This window comes from Excalfactoria chinensis, chromosome 8 (assembly GCF_039878825.1).
Source record: "Excalfactoria chinensis isolate bCotChi1 chromosome 8, bCotChi1.hap2, whole genome shotgun sequence".
Taxonomy (NCBI): Eukaryota; Metazoa; Chordata; class Aves; order Galliformes; family Phasianidae; genus Excalfactoria; species Excalfactoria chinensis.
The window spans coordinates 26,825,400-26,846,179 of NC_092832.1; the positions used below are offsets into that span (position 1 = coordinate 26,825,400).

Genomic DNA, 20,780 nt, shown 5'->3' on the forward strand with positions numbered 1-20,780 from the left:
TTGTTCCACACCAGGCACCCATAGCTATTTGCTTTGCAGCTGTCTGTGGACAGAGGGCCTCGCTCAAAAGACATGGAGAAGGGGCCGATGGCTCTGGGCAAAGCACAGAACAGCTGAGGATCAGCATCCTGCCGGCCTTTTCCTACTGCTAAATAGCTGAAAGCCAGAGTGGAGCAGCTCTGGGACTAGAGGTCAGTGGAGCAGTTGTGCTGTCGGAGCGGCCCATCCCCGGCTGGATGTTGTTGGCTACTGTTGCTGTAAACTCTGATAAAAAAATTCCGCAATAAAATACCTCAAAGAGAAAACTGGGTAATTAGGAGGTCAGAAATTCCGTATTTAAGAACCAAATAAATGATCCTTAGCACTTCCTAGCACCACGAGTGTTTTTCCAGCCCCATAATGTTGCAGTTAATTAGTTTACACGATGTGCAGGGCGAGTTATGGAGTGCTACAGCCTTGAAAGCTCATTTTTTACCAGTAGCATCAGTAAACAGTCATAACCAGCAGTGAAAAATACCCGGCGTGATTTGATCAGCTTTGTACTAATGATTAACGTGTGATTCACCTTAATGCATGTCTTCCTTTGAAATGCACAGATTCGTTTTATGCCCCGGGTAAGCTTGGATGTTGGTTGTAAAATGCACAGGATGCGGAGGGAAGCGCGTGGTAATGCATCCCAAATGATCTGTAACTTCAGTGATGTGTTTAAACGTGGGGCGTTTATTGTGAGGCTAATGAGAAAGTCTGGATGTTCTGAGCATATAAAATATAATCCTAGCTACGTAGTGCTTCCAGGAGCAGCCACTGCCTGCTGATGGGCTGAGCACTGCACAGAGCTCCTGTGATGGGGGACATGAGGAGCTGCAGGTTATGTGCTCACCCTTCCCGTGTCTTTAGCAGAGAGGTCTCCCAAAGCAGAGATGTGCCTTTTAGAGCTGCAGAAGTCCGTTTCGACTGTGAGGTGATTCACATTTGTCAGGTTGAAAAAGCTGGTCCCTAGTTGTTCCCGGCTGGGGCAATCTGCAGGTCATGGGAGCACTCAATGCCAAAGCTCAGCTCTCACACTCAGATGCAGTTTATGGGAGGGCAGACAAGAAGGACCTGATGAGAAGTACATTCATTTGCTGTACAGTTTCCCAGGGGGAGATATGGATGATGTTGCAGGACTTAAGATGGATTTAGGGCACGTTCTGGTTCCTGGTAGAGTGGCCTATGCAGGAGGGGATTTGGGGCACTTCTGGTTTGGGGTTGGTTTTGGTTGGTTGGTTGGTTTTGAGTAACCCAAGGAGAAAAGCCTTTAATGGGGCCTTCCTATGGCCTCATCTGTGCACTGGTGTAACAGACTGACCATCCAACAAGGGGGGCTTCCTGTGGAAAACACGGGGCATTTAGAAGATATTTCTAACCAGTCCGCAAATTAAAAGCACTGAATGGCTCATGATAATGCTAGAAAAAATCTTTCCTACTGTTGGGCAGGTGAGAAGTGCTATCATTTAGCCACTGGGAATAGAGTGGGACCGATTACATCACGAAAGGCATCAACCTGTAAAACAAGAGGTGAGAAATAGAAATTCAGAAGTGATTTTAAGAAGTACAGGCCCCGTTTTGCAAACTGGGAGTGCAAATCCAGAAAGCCAAAGCTGAAAGGACCAAGCTCATTAGGCTCCAGATCCTCATCTGGGCTTCCAGCTCATGCACAGATAGATCCTGCGGGAGGGATCGACCTGTTTTTCCACTACCCAGGATGGCATCACAGTTCTGTGCAGTGGACCGTGTGAGGAAGGCCCAGTGGGGCCTTGGTGTAAATTAGCACTGATTTATGCTTGCCATTGATTGGTGGGTGTAAAAGCACACACAGGGGGATCACAGCTGACTTCAGTCAGCTTCAGTACTGTTGCTGACAGTGTTTTGTGGTGGTAGGACAGGAAAAGAACCTGGTTGAAATGCAGTGAAATGGAGAGAAATACCTTTTACTTTTTCCTCTCCTGTCCCAGATGGCAACTCAAGAGGATTAGTAGTGGCTTCCAAAGCAGTGAGGGTAATACGGGGCCACAACACTGGTGGGTTTGCTGACACGGCTGAGCTGAGGCTACCGTGTTGGTGGCCAGGAGGGGGCACGTTGCTCCTACCTCACCACCAGGGAATGGCATCCTGCTGGTTCCCTGCCCTTGTGTATATTGGGGCTGTGCCTCCCACCCTGGCCTTGTGCCCTCCCAGCTGCTGATGTGGGGAGCCTCTGAGTGTGCAGTCAGCTGAAACCTGAAGTTTGGAGTTAACTTACCTGTTCCTTCTGGTTCGTGAAGTTTCTATCAGTGTGGCATACAGAGGAACAGAAATGGTGTCAGTTTTTAATCTGATCACCTACTTGTACCCGATGATGCCTCCTAGCCAGATTTTCAACTGAGTTCTGTAAGAGCAGCCCCACCGCTGGAGCAGCACCAGATGTGCAGGCTCTGAGCACCGCTGCCTCTTCCCAGGGATTCGTACCTCAGTGCAGCTGGAAGCAGCCAGGTTCTGCAGCTCAAACACACTGACTTCTCCTCTGCTGTCTCCCACCAGAAGGCAGTCGGTGTTCTTAGCAAAGAGTATAGATGTGAACTTTGCTTCTGGGTTGGCAAAGCGAGTGATCGCAGGATCCAAGCTGCAAGCCAGTGCATGTGTGAGCGATGATACAGGTAAAACTGCATTTGCCTGGAGCATGCTATTGCTTATGGCCTGGGTGTAATACAGGCTTGAAAATGTCACATACTTTGCATTTTGTTCTCTAGATTAACTCCAAAAGCAATAAATGAGGCAGTGCATTGTTTTTCTATCAGAACAAATATCCCAGCTGGAACTAACCTCGTTGCCTAAGATCTGTCCTATTGCCTGATGTTGGGGGTGTGCTTTAATATTTGCATAATGTGACTAAGTTGCTTTGTGCTGCCATGAGGCTCAGCGGGCTTCCTGCTCCACTGCCTTCTTTATGCATTTGTTATTAATAAACAGTCCATACTGGCAGTAGTACCAGGCCGTGGGTTAACAAAGAGCATTGGAAAATGTAATACTTGTATCAGTAGTTAAGTAAGCAAATGACATGGAGTTGTATGATCTGATGACAACACTGACTAAGCAAACTGTTTAGCCTCTGTGCTCATAAATGCAGTATTTCAGAACCTTTGAGAAAGTTAAGTACTTACATGCTGACGCTAAGGTCCCAGATTTCTACTTTGCTTTCACTAGCTGCTGCAAATATGAAGGTTGATTTTGGAGACCACATGATGTCATGAACAACAGTAGTGGTGGAAGTGAAAGTTAAAATGGGCATCTGTGAGTTCTGGTGCCATAAAATAACGCTCCAGTCCGCAGAGCAGCTCAGGAACATGTCAGTGGCGAATGGGTTCCAGGTGACTTTGTACACAGGGCCCTTGGTGTTTGGGAAGAAATAAAACAGAGCTTGGTGTTAGTCCAGAGCTACAGCCTCATGAGATGGATTTTAACTGTGCTCCCTTCTCACTGACCTTCCATGGAAATCCCTCACTGTCCTCCGACCTTAGCAGCAAAACCAGCATTGTTTTACAGATACCCATAGGAAATTAGAATGCAGCCAATATGGTAAGGCAGGTGTATGGGAAATTGGTAATCACAGCCTGAACCTCTGACTAATCAGCCGAGGTGTCGGGTCAGCTGTGGGAGCACAGGTGAGAGTAATGTAGCTGTGCTCCCTGAAGGGGTGGAGCTCGACTCCACCTCTAGACCTCATTTAAGGGCTGACCACCACTAAGGCAGCATCTCTTAGAGATTGTTCCCTGGTGGAGGTTGCCTCAGCATTTCCCAGCGAAGGTATCCGTTTGGGTGAGTTTTCCTTATAAATAGCCTTTTGAATATCTGTTACCGTCTTTGTATCATTCCACCTTATAGCAGGAGAGGAAGAAAGCATTCAGCTGACTGACCCTTCCTGAGCTGATGCTGAAAGGACAGCTTCTTGGATGGAGCACAGGCTTGCAGAAAAGGGAGATGCTGTGCTATAGAAGTTCTGTCACCTCCCTCTCATCCCACCCCCCAGATATAAAGCTATTTAACTCTGATTTCCAGGACAATCAGATTAGTGATTGTTCTCTTTAAATAATGCTGGAACTAAAGCTTTAAAACAGTTTATACTAGAAGCTTTGATACATTACTTAAAAAATAAAATGCTTCTAATGTAGAAAGTAATCCTGTAAGTAGATGATGCTTTTTGCTATGGGAACTCATTTCTAATTTAAGAAGTTGAGGTTTCTTTTGTTTAGGAAATAAAAGAAACCATTAAACTGGTGAAGTTAATTGAATGCTGTTTCTGCTGTCATTAGTTTTTCTGTGCATCTCTCACCTTATGTCCTCTGTATGTCTTTAGAAACTGCTTGTTGCATGAACGAGAACACTTGTGAATAAGACCCTCTTCTGTTCCAGCAAGATAAAGGTAAGTGTCCTGAAATAAAGGTCAAACAACCTAAGTTGGGTTAACCTGCCTCTCGCTTCTATGAACGTATGTAAAGGACCGTGTGAGTGTGGCCATTGCTGGTACTCTGGAGAGCTCAGGTGCTGTGCTTTGGGCTGCCTGTGAGTGTGTTGCAGAGATGGATCCACAGTGGGTCCAGCAGTTCCAGGATCAGATTTAGTACGTGTGTGTGTTCTCCATCTGTGCAGAACAGAGGCTGCAATTAGTGATTCCTGAAAATCTTGTACTTTCCGTGACTCACAGGGATGAAGGCATGAATTCTTCAGATGCGTGTTGGGCAATTAAAAGAAATCATCTGGATTATTAGGAGAGGCAGAGACAGCAGGGTCCTAGACTCAGGAAATGTTCAGCAGCCAGATTCTACCAGGTTTGACCAACATAGAGGAAAGCTTCTGCAGGATCTGGCCCAAAGCAAATGTGAGTCATGTGGCTGGAACAATATTCACATACAGGAATGAGTTCCTTTATTTCCATATCGCCCCTTTTGGAACAAATTGTTACTAGTTAAAAAGCAATTTGTTTCAAAACTATGTTGCCTTTAAATAGCAGTGCCAAATCCCGGACTAGTGCATGTTAAGGCAACTCCAAAGGAGGCTCTGACCTGTGCTTCGTGGTTATCTGAATAGCTCTTCAGCCAGGATGGGCTTTGTGAGCTTACCTTCGGATGGAAGTCGAAGCACATCCCAGCTGCCCACTGGGATATTGGAGTTTCACTTTCCCTTTCTTTCTCACCTGGTAAGTTTTTCTTCTTGCTTCTTGTTCGCTTTATTTTCATCAGGTCTGTGCAATTAGCAAGAGGTTTTGTCAGACAGATATGAGTTATTCATAGCACCATCAGATGCTTACAGCTCTTAAATGTTTTGTATATGATAACTATGTATAAAGATCACCACGTGAAATCAAAGAAGTAATAGTCACTTCAGGTATTAGCTCTGTGCAGGGGAAATGCTTACCAATGGCACCTAGTCCCTCCTGTATAAGCCACTGGGTTATTCGGCCATCTGCTGAGATAGAGATTAATCTCTCCCTCTTGATACCTTCTGTTGTGCCTATGTCCCACTGCACCCACTTCAGCTGCCATACAGGACCTGTATGTTTAGCAGAACATTCCCTGGGGTAAAAAGAAATGCAAAGATAAACCACATATCAACAAAGTCAAGACAACACTTCTAAAAAAGTACTGATTCCCTGCTTTGTATTGCATGATAAGTATTATGACAAATGCTATTCAGCTTTTCATAAAAACATAGAAATGCACATATCTCCTAATGTTCTGTTTACACTGGGACATATTTATTTTACCAAACATGTTTTATATTCAGTTCTGAGTGTTTATAAAGGGATTTCTAGCCAGAACTAGAAAATAATGTGTGCCCCGGTGGCGCAGCGGTAGAATTCCCGTCTGCAACACCAGGGGGCCCGGGTTCGAATCCCCCCTGTGGAGCAGGGGGTAGAAGTGCCGCTCTGCTACACAGAGGGCTCGAATCCCGGGAGTTGGACTCGATGATCTCTAAGGTCCCTTCCAACTCGCACAATACTATGATACTATGATACTATGATGATGATAATGAAAAAAGTTGGAAATGAAAAATGGTGCAACATCTGTGAGTATTCACAAGCCTTTACTGAGTGCTGTTATCATAGGATCACAGAATGGTCTGGGTTGCAAAGGCCCACAGTGCTCATCCAGTTCCAACCCCCTGCTGTGTGCAGGGTCACCAACCAGCAGCCCAGGCTGCCCAGAGCCACATCCAGCCTGGCCTTGAATGCCTGCAGGGATGGGGCATCCACAGCCTCCTTGGGCAACCTGTATTCATCACACAGCAAAAAACAAATGATGAATATTCACAGCTGAGAAGGTAAGACATGACCGAGGTGGGAGGTGGCAGCATATTGTAACCTTACCCACTGTGGAAAACTGTAGTGGAGTCAGAACTCTGTACGTTGTAGACCACAATGATACCACTGTACATCCCAACTGCTAAAAGGTTCGGGATTGCCATAGAAAAATCCAGTGTAGTAACACCATGCTCACATTGGAAAGAACGCTCTGGCCACTGACCAGTAGAGAAACACAAGAACATTTTTAGTTAGTTTCTTCATTTACATTAAACTTCTCAATATGGGATACTGAACTGGTAGGTAGTACTGAAAACCCAAGTGCTGGTGGCCAGAGTGGGTGCCTCTGCACAGAAATTGGCTATGTTCTGAGTGATTCTGTTTATTATCTCTTGCTGCAACTGATAAAGTTGGGGGGGGGGGGGGTGGAAATGAGGACTATGCAGCAATATGGCACTGTAAAGTTAGATGAGCCTTTTCCAAACCAACTAACTAAAAATCAGGTTCACTAAGAGTCAGTGATAGGAGTATAGTGGTGTTTTAGAAAGTTCCTCCAATTGTTTCCTGTCTTGCAATCGGAAGGCGAGTGCCTTGCTAATTACAGTAATTTAGTTGAAGGTGCAATTTAATTGCTTTAAGTAAAATGTAAAACACAATTTTCACGTTGTTTTTCCATCTTGCCAAAGAACTGATTCTGCTCCATTGTAACTTTAAACCCTTTAAGTCCCGGAGCTCCTGAAAAGGGAGACAGTGAAGTGCTGGTTTGCAAGGAGCTGTGCTTCAGTGTGTGCACCAGCTCTTATTCCTTCACTGTAAGCATTTCAGGACAGCAATAAATGTTTCATTCTTTGATGTAGGATTTCATTATACAACAGAAAATTGATTGGAAAAGATAATCTTTAAGTTTAAAATACAGATGCACTGTAATCAGAAATTACAAGCACTGAACAAATGGTGTATGGGTTTAGAAAAACAAAGAAGTAATTAGATTCACCCCATCCTACAGGCACACAGCTGGGTACTGCAGTCAAAACTGTTTTTCCAGAATGGTGTGGTTTGGGCTCCCAAATTCAACTTTATTTGCCAGTTCTTTGGTTTTGGTCTTTTGTTTTTGGGGGTTTATTTTTATTTCATTTTTATTTAGGGGGAAATGAATGAAGCAGAAACAGCACAGCAGATAAAAGCAGAGAAGTAAGGAGACAAAATCAATGCTTCTGTTACCATTGGGTTCTTCAGTGACCAGCAGCATGCCAAGCCTTCCTTCTGTTCTTTAAAATCAAATGCTCCATAACCAACAGCTAAAAGATCCTAAAACCACAGATTAACAGGCAGATTATAGTTTAACTTCATGTTCAGTTTTATATTTTTAAAAGGAAGCTTTCTTCTAACAGTGGTCCAAGTGCAAAGCTTGGAAACATGCTTGTGTTCTATGCAAGCAGAACCTAACACAAGAACAGAATTTCTAGAGAACTGGAAACTGGTTGAATGAAAAGAGTGTTGATAGTCACTATCAATTGTTTGCCACCCTTTCACCTCCCTAAGGCCATTTAAAAAATGTCCCTTGCTAAAGATGAATATACAGCGTTCTATGACCTTAAATGTGCAGCCTTTAGTAGGACATGTCACAGCAGTTACACTCCTCTTTCCCACTGTTAGTTGTAGAACCAGCTTCAATGGTTGCCTCAAACTCTTAACTTTCATCTGTTGATAATAGGGACTGATACATTTAATTCACTCCTTCCCATAAGGAAGAGTAAAGAAACTGCACCAAGACTTCAGCTCCATTCAAGTATTTTTTTCTCCTATGTGAAACAACCAGTTGGTGAAGCTAACACTTAAAAAGCAGGTATTTGTTTGCTCTAAAATTTTAAGACTGCAGTACATAAGGGCATCCAACTCTACACCAGACCCTTAGATGTTCTATTAACCTTATGACATGGTCATTATTTTCTCTTTCTTCCCATGGAGCAATCATAGTGGATTTATGTTTCTCATCATTCCCTGCTTTTTACCTTCCTTCTGCACATTATTTTTGTTGTGGCCCTAAAAGAACTCTGTTGGAAAAGTTTCAATTTCAGCTTCCCATTCAGACAAGGTTTATTCTCTCAATGCTGTTGGTCAGGCGACCACCTGTGATGTATGGAGGACTGATTAAAGCTGATGGGATACAATTGTAGCAGAAGCCTAGTGCAGCTGTCCAGCCTGAGGAATAAGGCAGCAAGGATGGAATACAAGCGTTGTGATGCAAACACAACCAAGCTGGCTGGGGATGTGTGCAAAAGTGTATCTTAAAAAACCCCGGGAGTTCATTTACACTGAAAATTATGTAGACATTTTCCAGACAGCTTAGAAGAAGTTATTTGTTAGCTCACCAGGTTTACTTTGCTCCAAGCCATGCTGCTCACGTTGTGCTGGTGAGTTAAACCACACCTATAGGACCACAGTTGTTTCAAACTGGGAGGTACCATTTCTTCTGAGGTTTTATCTAGCTCAGATAGAATTGAGGGGTCACTAAGTGTTTCCTTCTGCTCTTTCTTATCCATCTTCTCCTTGTCATGTTCTTCCTGCTCAGCTTCCTGTATAGCACCTAATGTGTTGTCAGCCCCTGATGTGACAACAGGATCTAAAATGCATAAATAGAGTAGAATCTGAGTAGTAACACTTCATTTAGTTAACTCCAGTTGGTCACAACAGTAGAAAAATCTGCACTTTCAGCAAATATATTTCAGAAGGAAAATAAATAAATAAATGGAAGAACTGAGGAATTAAGACACCTTTACTACTAAAATAGTAGCTAAGGTGGCAGTAGTGACAGAGAAGGTTGCAGTTATGTTCAAGGCATTTCAAGTTCTTTCACAACTCTCTATACCATGGAAAGATATGAAACAGTAATGGCAGTCTGATTTCTTCAGATAGATGATATATGTATATTGGAACTCCTGTAAAAGGTACAGTACTACTTAGCTCTTGGGCCTAGGTAATGCCTGCTACAGACTTCAGTGACCACACTTTGATAGACACCTATCAGGCTGAATTAATCTGTATCTTAGCTGCCAGGAAATAATCCTGACTGATATTTTGAGAAGGTCTCAGTTTGCTGCAATAAGGGAAATGAGCCAGCTCAGAATTCATGAATTCAGTTCTTCCTCCAAGTATTGTAGGGACATTTAGAGTCGGTTGGACTCGATGATCTCTAGAGGTCCCTTCCAACCCCTATAATTCTGTGATTTGTTACAGAGAATATAAAGCTGCCCCATCCAGGCTAATGTCTCATAAACTCTTTTGTCTGTTTCTTAAATGGCTGGTCATCTGTGAAGACTTTCAATGAGAGATTCTCAATAGCATACAAAGCCCTGTGATGAAAATGGGGTTGCTGGTAAGAAACTAACCTATAAGGACAGGAAACTGTCGATAAGCTGCAAGTTTGGGTTGAAAAATATTCTCCATCAGAATCCTCTCCATGAAAAATAAATCCTGCTGAAAGTTTTCTGATCTTAACGTAGCCTCCATGTGGCATTTCTCCTCCTCGTGGGCTCTGGCAAGACCAGCACTTTCCAAAATGCTCGTAGAAGTTATGCTGCCTGACAACAGGTAAGATCAGAAAATATGGTTTTAACATGATACTATTATGCACATAAAAGTGGAAGGGATGAGGTGTCTCTTCCTCCCCCCCCCAGAAAAAAAGCAGAGAAAAATCTATCATCATCAAAACAATACTTCCACTATTATCTTTTTCTTGCTTTATTTATTTACTTTTGTTGTTCAAATATTCAATATGATGAGATATGTCTGGATGCTTTACACGATTTATGCCTTCCAAGTAATTGGTATCATCAAATTTTGTGTCTTTCTGTCCTTGCTGAAGATCAGTTATGAAAACATATGCTATGCACTGTTCAGAAGGATGAAAAAGCTGAAGAAATATAAACCTCCCAGAACAATGTTACCTCTCTCAGCAGCTGCAGGTGTATCCTGCTCTTCAGTCATACTAGAGGTGCTCCACTTCTCAGCTGGGGCTCTGCTGCCTTCTGCTTCTGAGGTAGGTTCTACTTGTGATGCGTTATAAGAGTTGTAGAAGTCCCAAGAAGTGACCACTATCCCTAGAAATGAGTTACGCCATATTATGTAAGCCTCTTGTGTCTGTATGCTGTTATCTGTAGCTGCAGCTGAGCAAAGGTATACTTTTTATGCCATACAACCAACTGTTTAGCAGAGGGGCTCCAAAACTGAGCCTCAGACAGCAACCTTGTCTGTGTGTGACTGGCTCTTCAAACATGGGCTGGAATGAGCCCTGCTAGTGCTGAAGGCACACAAAAGGGGAAGATACATTTTCAGACCAGAAAATATTTTACTTTTCCTTTTGATATATTGTCTTCTTTTCCACTAATTTTCTAGTAAAGAACACAGAGATGTTTAGAATAGCATTCCCCATAGTTTTCTTTGGCCTCCCATATAAACATATCCATAGTGAGGCAAATCTCAGTGCCCGTATCCAAAACTTTGATATTCCTCTACAATAGTCTCAGAGCCTTGAGCTTGTAAACTATTTTGTAAAGTTGTGTTTTACTCTGAGGCTTCCACAACTTTCTGCTTTCCTCAGGATTTTAAGTGTTGGAACAAAGATTCTCTTTGCATTTCGACAAGTAGAAATAGAAACTAGTGTCACCGAAAACTTAGGAGAGAAAAAAGGGAAACCGTATCCTTTTATATTTCAAGAGCATAGTATAAACAAAGTGTCATAAAACCCATCTGGTAAGGAAACTGTGTTGTAAATGGGAGGCTGCTTTTCTTTAATACCCTTTCCTATTTAGTTCCTATATGGTCAGAGTTTACCTTTATCTTCCATGATGATTTTGTCACACTGTACTTTCTTGTTCTTTGCAGCTCCATTAATGGTTTGCATCATTTTCTCTACAAAGCGATCGTTACCAGGTCTGTTTTTGCAAATGTCAGCATAAATCTTATTACGCTCCCTTGAAAAGAAAATAAGTGGATATTGACTTTCTGAAGAATATTTGCATTCAGCTTCTCAAATTATGTAACCACAAGTTGATGAGAAAACTATGCTCCATGTCATATGTTTATTGCTTGGGGTTTGTGTGTGTGTGTGTGCTTAGAGATTTTGTTTCATTCCACATATCATCTTTCAGCAGCTGCTTCTCACCTTGTGGTGCTGTTCTAGAACAGAAAAGCAGAGGGGGGCTTTAGTAAAAATCCTCACTCCAACTACTTTTGGTCTTTGGTGGAATCTGGTTCAGAAATATGTGACTCTCATCAATTAGAAATGAAGGGCAGTGCATACAAAAGGCAAAAAGGAATTTTTTGGACTGGTCAGTGTGAACAGTGGGGTTTTTCTGTTTTCTGAGTCTTAATATCCTGACAGCAGATATTGGATTATACCAGGCCTTAATCTACCAGCAGTTTGCTGCACTCAGGAGGAGTCACTGTCTGTCCCCATGCAGCCCAGTATGGATTCAGACAAAAATGAGTGGCAAACTGGAACATTCAGAACAACAAACGCTGCCTGTTTGGGTCTCTGCAGTCAGGATAAATTAGGTTTGCTGAGCATAATATATGCATGTATGCAATTGCAAGTATACATACAGAACTCTTGTGGCATCTTCTGATTCTACAGACATCACAATAGGTGGCAAGTCCAACATGCAGAGAGTTTCTGTCTCTGTGAGATAAATATCCACTCTCTTGTCTAAGTCTTCTTCTGTCAGTTGTTCTTTTATCTCCTCTTGCCTCACCTGTACATCTGACATGTTACAGGAGGTTAACAAGCAAGACATTTTCTCCTCTCACTTCAGAAGGCGGCAAATTAATTCTGCAGGTATCATAATAAGCAGGAGCCAAAACCTGTGAGGCCCTGGGTGTCTCACAAGCCTCAGTGCTCCAAAGAACAGTTTAGATCTATAATTATACAGTGTATATTCCTTACCAGGTAAGCTAACAGCAGTATCTTGCTGGGAGCCAGGTTCTGCTATTCCACCTAGCATGGACTCTGTTGATTTAGAAACTCCGCTGCCTCCGCACATCCTTCAGTAACAAAGAAATAAGCTGAAATGGTATGTGAGAGTCCAGACACAAAGTGCTACAAAAACAGCGGCGTTGTTTTTAGGATAAACCACAGAGGGCTTTGTGAGAGCATGTACAGGAATGCTGGCCTTGTGAAAGAAGTCATAGAAGGCTTTGCAAAGAAAATAATGAAAAGGATGGAAAAAGACTTAAAAAGGAAGAATTCATCCAACAGCATATCCTGAGGCATTAAATAGCTGATGGAAAAGAGGCTGTTGGGCTCTTGGATTCATTCTTAGCATATAATAATGTGACGTGATGGTTACCTGCTGGGAGATAACACATACATACAGAGAGCACAGTTCTCCACTGGAATTAAGATCCTTTGGGGCTTTACATGTAACATCTTTGAAATGCACACAAAACTCGAAAACATAATGTTTACAGAGGGGATGGTCGTGATAATAACCAGAAGCAAAACTCAAGACTGATGTAGAGTTGGGTGTTTTCTAAAGCAGATTTCCTCAAAAGCTAAGTGTGAGCAATTATACAAGGGGCGTTTGATGTGACATTTTTTAGAGTTGTATTTAATCCTAAGGTAAAACCACTTCATTCTGTCTTTTAAACAGGAGCCCATCTCCAAACAGAATGTCTTTTTTAATTTACCATCTATTTTTTAAGCCATTTTTGTGTATATTGGCCCCTGCTCAATAGCCCTGACTCTAGGAGTATCCCTCACCATAAGCCACCATAGGGAGCACAACAAAAAGTGTTTTCAAAGAGCATTCTGTTGCTCAGAAATTGCAATGGCATTAACTTTGCCAAAGGAAAGACTAAATAATACTTGTTTTTGTTTAACTTGTGGGATTTTTCCAGTGCTGATTGACTTATCTTTTTAGTCTGTGTGACAAAATACATAGCACCTTCTCTCCCTTAAAGTGAATGTGCACACGTCATCTGATAAAGCAATGCCATTCACTGCTTTTCATTTTTAAACAAATTGTTTTTTTACCTTCTTTCACATAAATTACCTCACCTGGAAGATAAACCTTTTTGATTCCCGCCGTACTGAATGTCTGGCTCCAATAAGTAATGAAACATGTAGTTCAGCAGCTGTAACTCGAGAGTTTCAAATAGATGCATATGTGTACACAGAGGTAACTTTAAGTTAATTTAGAAGAGAGAACTCTGATTATGCTAGCAATATTTTGAATATCCAAACTGACAAAATCAGGGTTTTGAAACAGGGTTGTTGCTGCTTCAGAAGTACCACTGACAGGCAAAATAGAGTAAAAAAGATGTGTAAGTTGTCAGTGAAACCAGCCCTTATGTTTCCAGAGCACTTTTCTATACCCACAGCCAAACACATGTTGCCAAATTGCAATTTTTGAAAAGATAAGTGTGAGGAAAGCAGAGCATTTGAGACAGCTATGGCAGTATGGTGAGGAGCTGCAAATACTCCTTCTCAGCTTTATGTTCTTACTGAGGGAACTGGAACGCAACCTCCTTTATTTTTGAGATAGTGCTTTGTCACATACTTGTGTATAGGTTCTAATCTAACTGTGTTTGCAGTCCTAACCCTTACAAAACCTGTAGAGTGGAGGTCTGCACTTTTGTACTGTGAGCATCTCTAAAAACGGTCCATTCTGCAGTGTTAACACAGAAAACTGTGCATTAGGAAGGAGAATTTGAACGCAGTGAGAAATATTACAGCAACATGTGGTGCAGAGTACTTTCAACTGCGTGTATTAGCATTTCAGCAAATGCTTCTTGCACAGAATCAGTCTCAGTCACAAGCAATGATAAATTCCACCTGCTCTGTTTGTTACTATGCCTCAGATTTCAACAGATGACTATGACAGGTAAACGTGTGTGTTTTAGCAACACAGTATTAGCACTGTATCATTATCCCATCTCTTGTTCCCTCTGCAGAGAAGATGTGTGACTGCTACAGGACAGATGTATGAGAGATACAAATTAGGAGCCAACAACTAATGAACTAACCTTGAGTCTGGGGCTACGAAGCTATCATCCCCTCCTGATGACTGATGTACAGGGAGAAAAACTGATCCTGTGGCCCCCAAGTAATCGCTCAATACCAGGAACTTGCTTTGTTTGGATGCAGCAGTTTTTGCATCTGGATGGAAGAGCGGATGGGGTGTCACATCCTTTCCTTCGTCATCAAAAACCTGAATAAATATTTAAATAACAATAGCAATGTCACTGTCTTCTCAAAGCAAACGGCAGTCATGACACATGCAACATTTCATCTTGTACAAAAAGAAGACCCCGATCTAGGCAGGACACAGATGTATTCACCCTCCTTGACAAAGAGAAACTGATTCCCACTTTCCCTTTAGGACTCAGCCTTGAAAAGACTGTTACCTGTGCTTGGCTCTTCCTTGGAGCTGTCTTTATGGAAACGATGCAAACTATCTGCAAAAATCTACATCCATCTATTGTCTTTCCTGACTTTTTTATCCTATGACTACAAAGAGTGCCTATTGACCATAACAATTTATATCGAATTAGCAGTGCAGTAAAAGCAACTAGAGTAACAGCAATGCTTCTTTTTTTGTATGATGCTGCTCAAAAGATCATTTCACTCTAAGACATTCCGTTTGGTCTTTAAACAGAACTCTTAGATAACGTTATGAGAATCTTCTGTTTTTCATAGAATCATAGAATCATAGAATTACTCAGGTTGGAAAAGACCTTGAAGATCATCAAGTCCAACCGCAGCCTAACCAGTAGCCTATCTCTTAAAAAACAACCACAAAACAATACCACAACAACAAACCTCTGCTAAATCATATCCCTGAGTACCACATCCAAGCGGCTCTTAAACACATCCAGGGATGGCGATTCAACCACCTCCTTGGGGAGCCCATTCCAGTCCCTAACCACCCTTTCTGTAAAGAAGTTCTTTCTAATATCCAACCTAAACTTGCCCTGGCGCAACTTGAGGCCATTTCCCCTCGTCCTGTCACAAGTCAGTAGTGAGAATAGACCTGCCCCACTCTCACTGTAAGAACCTTTCAGGTACTGGAAGACAGCAATAAGGTCTCCCCTCAGCCTCCTCTTCCTCAGGCTAAACAGCCCCAGCTTCCTTAGTCTCTCCTCATAGGGCTGATTCTCCAAGCCTTTACCCTTTTCAGGTAAAGGCGTACAAATGCTACAGCCAACATCTCATTTAGATTTGAAAGCAAGTCATTCTTAAATTAGGAGCACTGTGACTTTAAATTGCTTACCTTCAAATGAACACATACTGACTTGTGAAAAAGAACATTATACTGTGCCTGGACACCTGGTCTTTTTATTCAAATAACTAGCTTTAAGACTGCGTTCTTCCTAACTCAAGTGGAAGGTGTGGTTGGCTTATCTTACTGACTTCTAGAAGGCTTTCAAGACAGCTGCTCACCCCCCAAAAAACAGAAAGAAAAACCTACTAATAATAACTTAACAAAAAATAGCAAACCAAGGTAAACTGTGTTAGCCTGTGGGTTTTTAAGGCATGGAGAAACAAGTGTGCTTAACCGCTTTTGTTTTTATTCTTGCAGATCGGTTTTGGACACCGATGCTTGAGCTGTGGGTGTCCCTGTTCATGGCAGAGAAGTGGGACCAGGTGGTCTTTAAAGGCGCTGTCCAACCCAGATGCTTCTGTGGTCGTCATTTCAGAGTGGACTTAACTCTTGGATCTTTTTCTTCCCCCACAGCTCTCCAGTTCAGCCGTGCCTTTCTTTTCCCCTTCTCTCTCCCCCTTCTTTCCCCACAGCCTTTAGACTCCACACGAACCCCCCACTGCAGCCTCTCACCCTCACACGGTGCTGCCTGTGCTCCTGGGCTGCCTTCAGCCCAGCTGTGTGGCCGTGGCTGCTCAGCGCTGCTCTGCTGTGGCTTCTGCCATCGAAGCTCAGCTGCTTTCTGCTGCCGAAGGTGGTCCTCGTTGTTTGCCTCAACCTGAAACCAGAAGGCGGTTTCAAATCACAGCGTACAATCAGGTGAATGGGACGGGCAAAACTCGCTACTCGTTATTTCCCTTCCAGCCCTTCAGGGCGGTACAGTAACAGGAGTGCAGCACTAAATCATGTCATCCCCTCGGATCTCCGCTTGGCTCCCAGGAGCCTTTCTGAGTAGTAAGGTGGACAGGGCCGGGGGCAACTACGGTAGAGCAAACATGTCATAGGCGTTACGGCGCTGCCTGGAGCTGAGATACCGAACGGGAACCGAGGAGCAGCGCAGACCCGTCCCGACACCGCCCGAACGAGCCTCCGCCGCTGCTCCGGCTGCGCCGCGGCCGCGCACTCACACCGACAAGCTCCGCGCTCCGCCCGGGCCCTGCATGGCGCCGCTGCTCGGCGGGGGGCAGCGCGTCGCGCGGTAACCACGGCAACGCGCCCCAAAGACGCGGCGAGACGATTGGCTGCCAAGGACGGCGCCGCCGATAGGTCCCCTCTCTCCCGCTCTCCTGGCGCCCGCCCGGCCTGAGGAGAGAGAGCCGCGCCGCGGCCCGCCCGTCCCCAGGGTTCGCTCCGCGCCCGGCGGGGCTGGGCCTACGGGCCGCCCCCTGCCCGCCCCGGGGCTCCTCCCCGCCGGCAGGGCCGCGGCAGCGCCGGTCCCCGCTTTGTCACCGAAGCACGAAGCTTCTCGGCGGCCCGGCGGCTCCCTCCGCCCCTGCGGCGGGACGCGGTCCCGGGCTCCGCGGGGCTTTCGGTCGGCGGAGCCGCACGCGCTGCTGCTCGGAGCGCCGCCCCGCGGGGCCGATCCCGAAGTGCCGAGCCACGATGCGGCAGCCCCGCTGCTGTCAGCGGCCGTGACGCCGGGTTCGTACCCGCAGCCTTGCGCCCTTTTGCGGCCCTACGGGGCTGAGCTGCACCCGCGCACGGGGACGGACCGAGGGGCGGCAGCGTCAGGAACGGGCGCGTTCTGTGTTTTGTTTCCCCTCACGCAGGAGCACAGCGCTGCTGCCCAGGACCGCGGTGGGACGACGCCTTCCGCGCCCCAACGTGAGTAACGCCGACGGGAGCGCGGTTCGCTCGGTACGGAGCGACAGCCGGGCCGTGTGGGCGGCACCGCGCGGTGTCGGGGAGGACCCACCCGGCTCCTTTTCGCCCCGCTCCGCCGCGGCGCTCCCGGCCGTGAGGGCGCGGCGCTGCCGGGACGGGCCGAGGGGGCGGGGCCTGGAGGGCGGGGGCGGGGCCGGCGCCGTGATTGACGGTTGAGCTGAGCGCGCGCGTGCGGTTCCGCCCCCCGCCTCCCCCGGCCCCTCCCCTCCGCGGCCCGTGCGCGGTGACGTAGCGCGCGGCGCGCCGCCCGGCCCCGCCCTCGCCCCGCCCTCCCGCCGCTCCCCGCCGCCGCGCAGCCCGCGACCCTCCGCCGCCGCTTCCTCCTCCGCCGCGGCGGCGATGTGACCCCTCCCCGGCCCGCTCCCCGCCCTCCCTCCCGCGCAGCGAACATGGCGGAGGTGAGAGCAAGGCGGCGGAGGGGCGGGGGCCGGTCCGGGAACTTGTTGCGCGGGGCCGCGGCCGGGCGGAGCGTCCCGCAAGTTACTTGTGGGGCCGGGAGCAGGCCGCGACGCACCGAGCCCGGCGATCGCAGCAGAGCCCCGCGGGGCCTGGCTCGCCTCGGTGGCGGGGAGGGGGGAGCTGGGAACGAGCGGCGCCGGCCGCCCCGGGAAGCGGGCACCGCCCGCGTTAGGCTGTCCCGGGGAGGGGGGGGGGTCGGAGCCGGGCCGAGGGTGGGGGTGGGGGGGGTGCGGAGCAGCGCGGCGAGGGGGGTCCCCGCCCGTCCCAGAGCACAGAAAATCTTTTCTCCTGGACATCGCGTGTAGCACCGTTACTGGAGGGTGGAAGGGATGGAAGGGGCATTTGTTTTCGTTAATGATCGTTTTGGAGACGGCAGCACAAAGGGGGGGGGCTGTTGCCCCTTTCGAGGGGGGATCTTTCTCTGGAGGAGAAAGGAGGGCTGTGGGGGAAGTGCAGGGAATGGCAAAAGGCTTCCTGAGCCCTTTGCGGGGTCTGTGTGGGGTGACTGATGTGTCCATCGTGGTGGGATTGGGAAGAGCAGCCCTTCCGTGTCCCAGGAGGTGAGTTAGGATCGCTGAGCTGATGTTCTGTCAAGTTTCCTTCGAATTATCCCGAGATCTCAATTTCAAGGTAATTTGCTGCTCGAATAGTGTCGACAAACAGATTAGAAATGCTTCCTTAGAAGGTGTGCTATAAACTGGTCCTTCCCACGATGGGCATTTCTTCCAGCTGTGCTTGTGGGGGAGTGGAATCTGTGTTAAAATGTCCTGTAGGTGAGGGTTCCTCCTTGTTCCCTTGAAATTTCTGGACGTTAAGTGAGTTCTTATTTGGTTGTATTTTTTCAGCTATAATGTAGCATTACCTCTTGCTATTGTTACTAAATGTAACAGTGTAAGCTGTCTTTACAAGGTAATAGAATTGTTTCTCTTCTGCATCTTGAGAGGCAGAGAATCTGCTGTCTGAGCCCTGAGACAATGTGGCTGTTAAACTCCCGCTCCATGAAGCCAGAGGCAGGGATTGGGGAGACTCACAGTTCAGTGGTTTGGTCGCAAGTTTTGCCATCTGCTGATAAGTTTTGTTCATTTAGCACAGTGTTATTGTGAAATACCCCCAGAGCTCCGTTCTGGGAGAGCCGAGGCTCGCCATGTTGCTGGGAGCCACAGTCAGAGCTGCACTACTTCCTATTTGGTACAGTCACGTACTTCTATTGACGTTGCAGCAGGAACGGGGCTGAGAGTTGTAGGGGATGCGTGCTGCGGAGAGCAATAAAGCCATGGGGTATGGAGGGCAGGCAGACATTGTTTTTTTCCACTTTATGGATATTGTTCCAAAGGGAAAGGCTTTTGTTACTTGTTGTCTGTGGTATTTTACTAAGAAAGGAAGAGGATGTATTTTTTCTCCCTTAAAAGAAAAAGCTCTGAAGAGTTTTGTATTGCATCGGGGCTGCTTTATCTCTGGGTACGAGGCAGGAGCAGCACAAAGAGGCTCTGGAAGCCTCGATCCACCTGTGGGACAAGCTCAGAGGCAGCAGCAGCAACGCAGACTTGGCTGACATTTGTTTGCATGCACTGGACTGTTTGTGCAAGCAGCTCTATGCCTGCACTGCCTTCTAGATGTGGAAACCAGTTGAAATGAGGAATAAAAAAAATCTCTGTGATTCAAGCTAGGAGCAGTGCACTGTGTGATGGCTCCTAGTGCAGCTGGACTTCTGTACGGGGTGGGATGAAGTCTCCTTAGCACGGCAGTGCTGTGCCTGGAGGAGCTGCACGATAACAGTAATAAGGATGGAGCTTCTTGAAATTGACAGGGAAGTTCTTCAGACAGGAGCTCTGAGCCTGCTTAGTGAGTCAGTGAGTGCAGAAAGTGAAACTAAATTAACAAAAAATGCAGTTTCGCTTTAGTAGAAATGTATTGATTTGAATGCAGGACAGAACAGAGGGAGAAAAAATAGTTTGAATGTAGCTTATACAGGGTTTAGATTTGGTATTAATAACCCATTTTAGGGTTTTGTTCCACTTCAAAGCATGCTCGTGTGGTGGGCTTGAGTGCTAATGCTCCAACATATTAAAGATTGTTCAAGGCATAGTCAGAAAGAAAGCATCTCTAACTTAAGATCAGCTCAGGCTTTGTGTATATTACAGAGCTGTGCTTTAAGCAGCTTATTTAGTCCTTGTGGTGGAGTGAACGCTGAGATGTATTTTTTTTCCCTAATATAAGAATTTTAATGTCTATTGAGAGGAGAGAAGATTCTGACTTAAAAGAGTGATTAGTAGTTGAAAGAATGCTTCTTTGTTGTCATTTGTTTAGCCATTATAATGCTTGAATAAAATGTGAGAATGAGACTTTCTGGTTGCAAAAACTCCAGGAGATGGGGTCAAGCTCTCTGATGGCAAGTGACAAAGCTAAATACCTGCTATGATTTCCAGAAGTGCTGAGCTCCTGCTTTTTTGTTGTTTTGCTCTGTAATGGCTTGCACAAGTCAGGTTGCTACAGGCACAATTGGGGGTAAATGCAGAGGGCTTTCTTGGTTTGAGGCATTTTTGGTTTGCTTTTATCCCCCTAATCACTGACAAGGAAGAGAAGCACCAGGCCTGCACAGGAAAGAGGATGCTTGTGTTTGATCAGGGATGGGCTGGGCAAGGTGAGGGTGCAAATCCCTGAACCAGACTGGCACAGCTTTGTTTGGGAGAGGCTGGACAGCAGCTGGGCAGTCAAGCAGCTGTCAGAAAGGGGTGGCTCTGCCTTCCTGCTGCTTCTGCATAGACCGCGTGCTCTCTGACCTGTGCTGTGAACTGGCACAACTTGTAGCTGAGGAGGAATGAAATGCTTCCTGCAGGGCAGCTGGTGGCATCAGCTAATGCAGAGATCAGAGGCCATTGGAGCTGGGGTGGCAGAACCTGATGTGGGCATCAGCAAGG

The 20,780-nt window shown here is 46.0% G+C and overlaps 2 protein-coding genes across 4 annotated transcripts in view; one reads left to right on the forward strand and one right to left on the reverse strand.

Moving 5' to 3' along the window:
- Window positions 1–701: 701 nt before the first annotated feature.
- Window positions 702–16,959, reverse strand: DNAI4 (dynein axonemal intermediate chain 4). Its single transcript, XM_072343266.1, has 17 exons — window positions 16,647–16,959; window positions 16,153–16,297; window positions 14,342–14,526; window positions 12,261–12,358; window positions 11,921–12,077; window positions 11,150–11,289; window positions 10,264–10,416; window positions 9,706–9,897; window positions 8,689–8,939; window positions 7,538–7,624; window positions 6,383–6,534; window positions 5,431–5,588; window positions 5,136–5,257; window positions 4,349–4,447; window positions 3,180–3,406; window positions 2,488–2,641; window positions 702–1,543 (listed from the first exon to the last, which is right to left on the reverse strand). Exons 1-17 carry the CDS (start codon window positions 16,679–16,681, stop codon window positions 1,490–1,492), a joined length of 2,409 nt encoding a protein of 802 aa, XP_072199367.1. The 5' UTR covers window positions 16,682–16,959; the 3' UTR covers window positions 702–1,489.
- MIER1 (MIER1 transcriptional regulator) overlaps window positions 16,847–20,780 on the forward strand; it is a 31,325-nt gene continuing 27,391 nt past the window's right edge. Inside the window, exons 1-2 of one of the 3 annotated variants that reach the window (XM_072343269.1) lie at window positions 16,847–17,160; window positions 17,289–17,343. Coding sequence is in view for 2 of the 3 variants with exons in the window: in XM_072343270.1 (XP_072199371.1) it covers window positions 17,793–17,801 (9 nt within the window). In the remaining variant the exon portion in view is untranslated. Of the gene's footprint in view, window positions 17,161–17,288; window positions 17,344–17,664; window positions 17,802–20,780 lie in introns of those variants that run through there. The other 2 variants (XM_072343270.1, XM_072343268.1) reach the window with 2 other exon arrangements.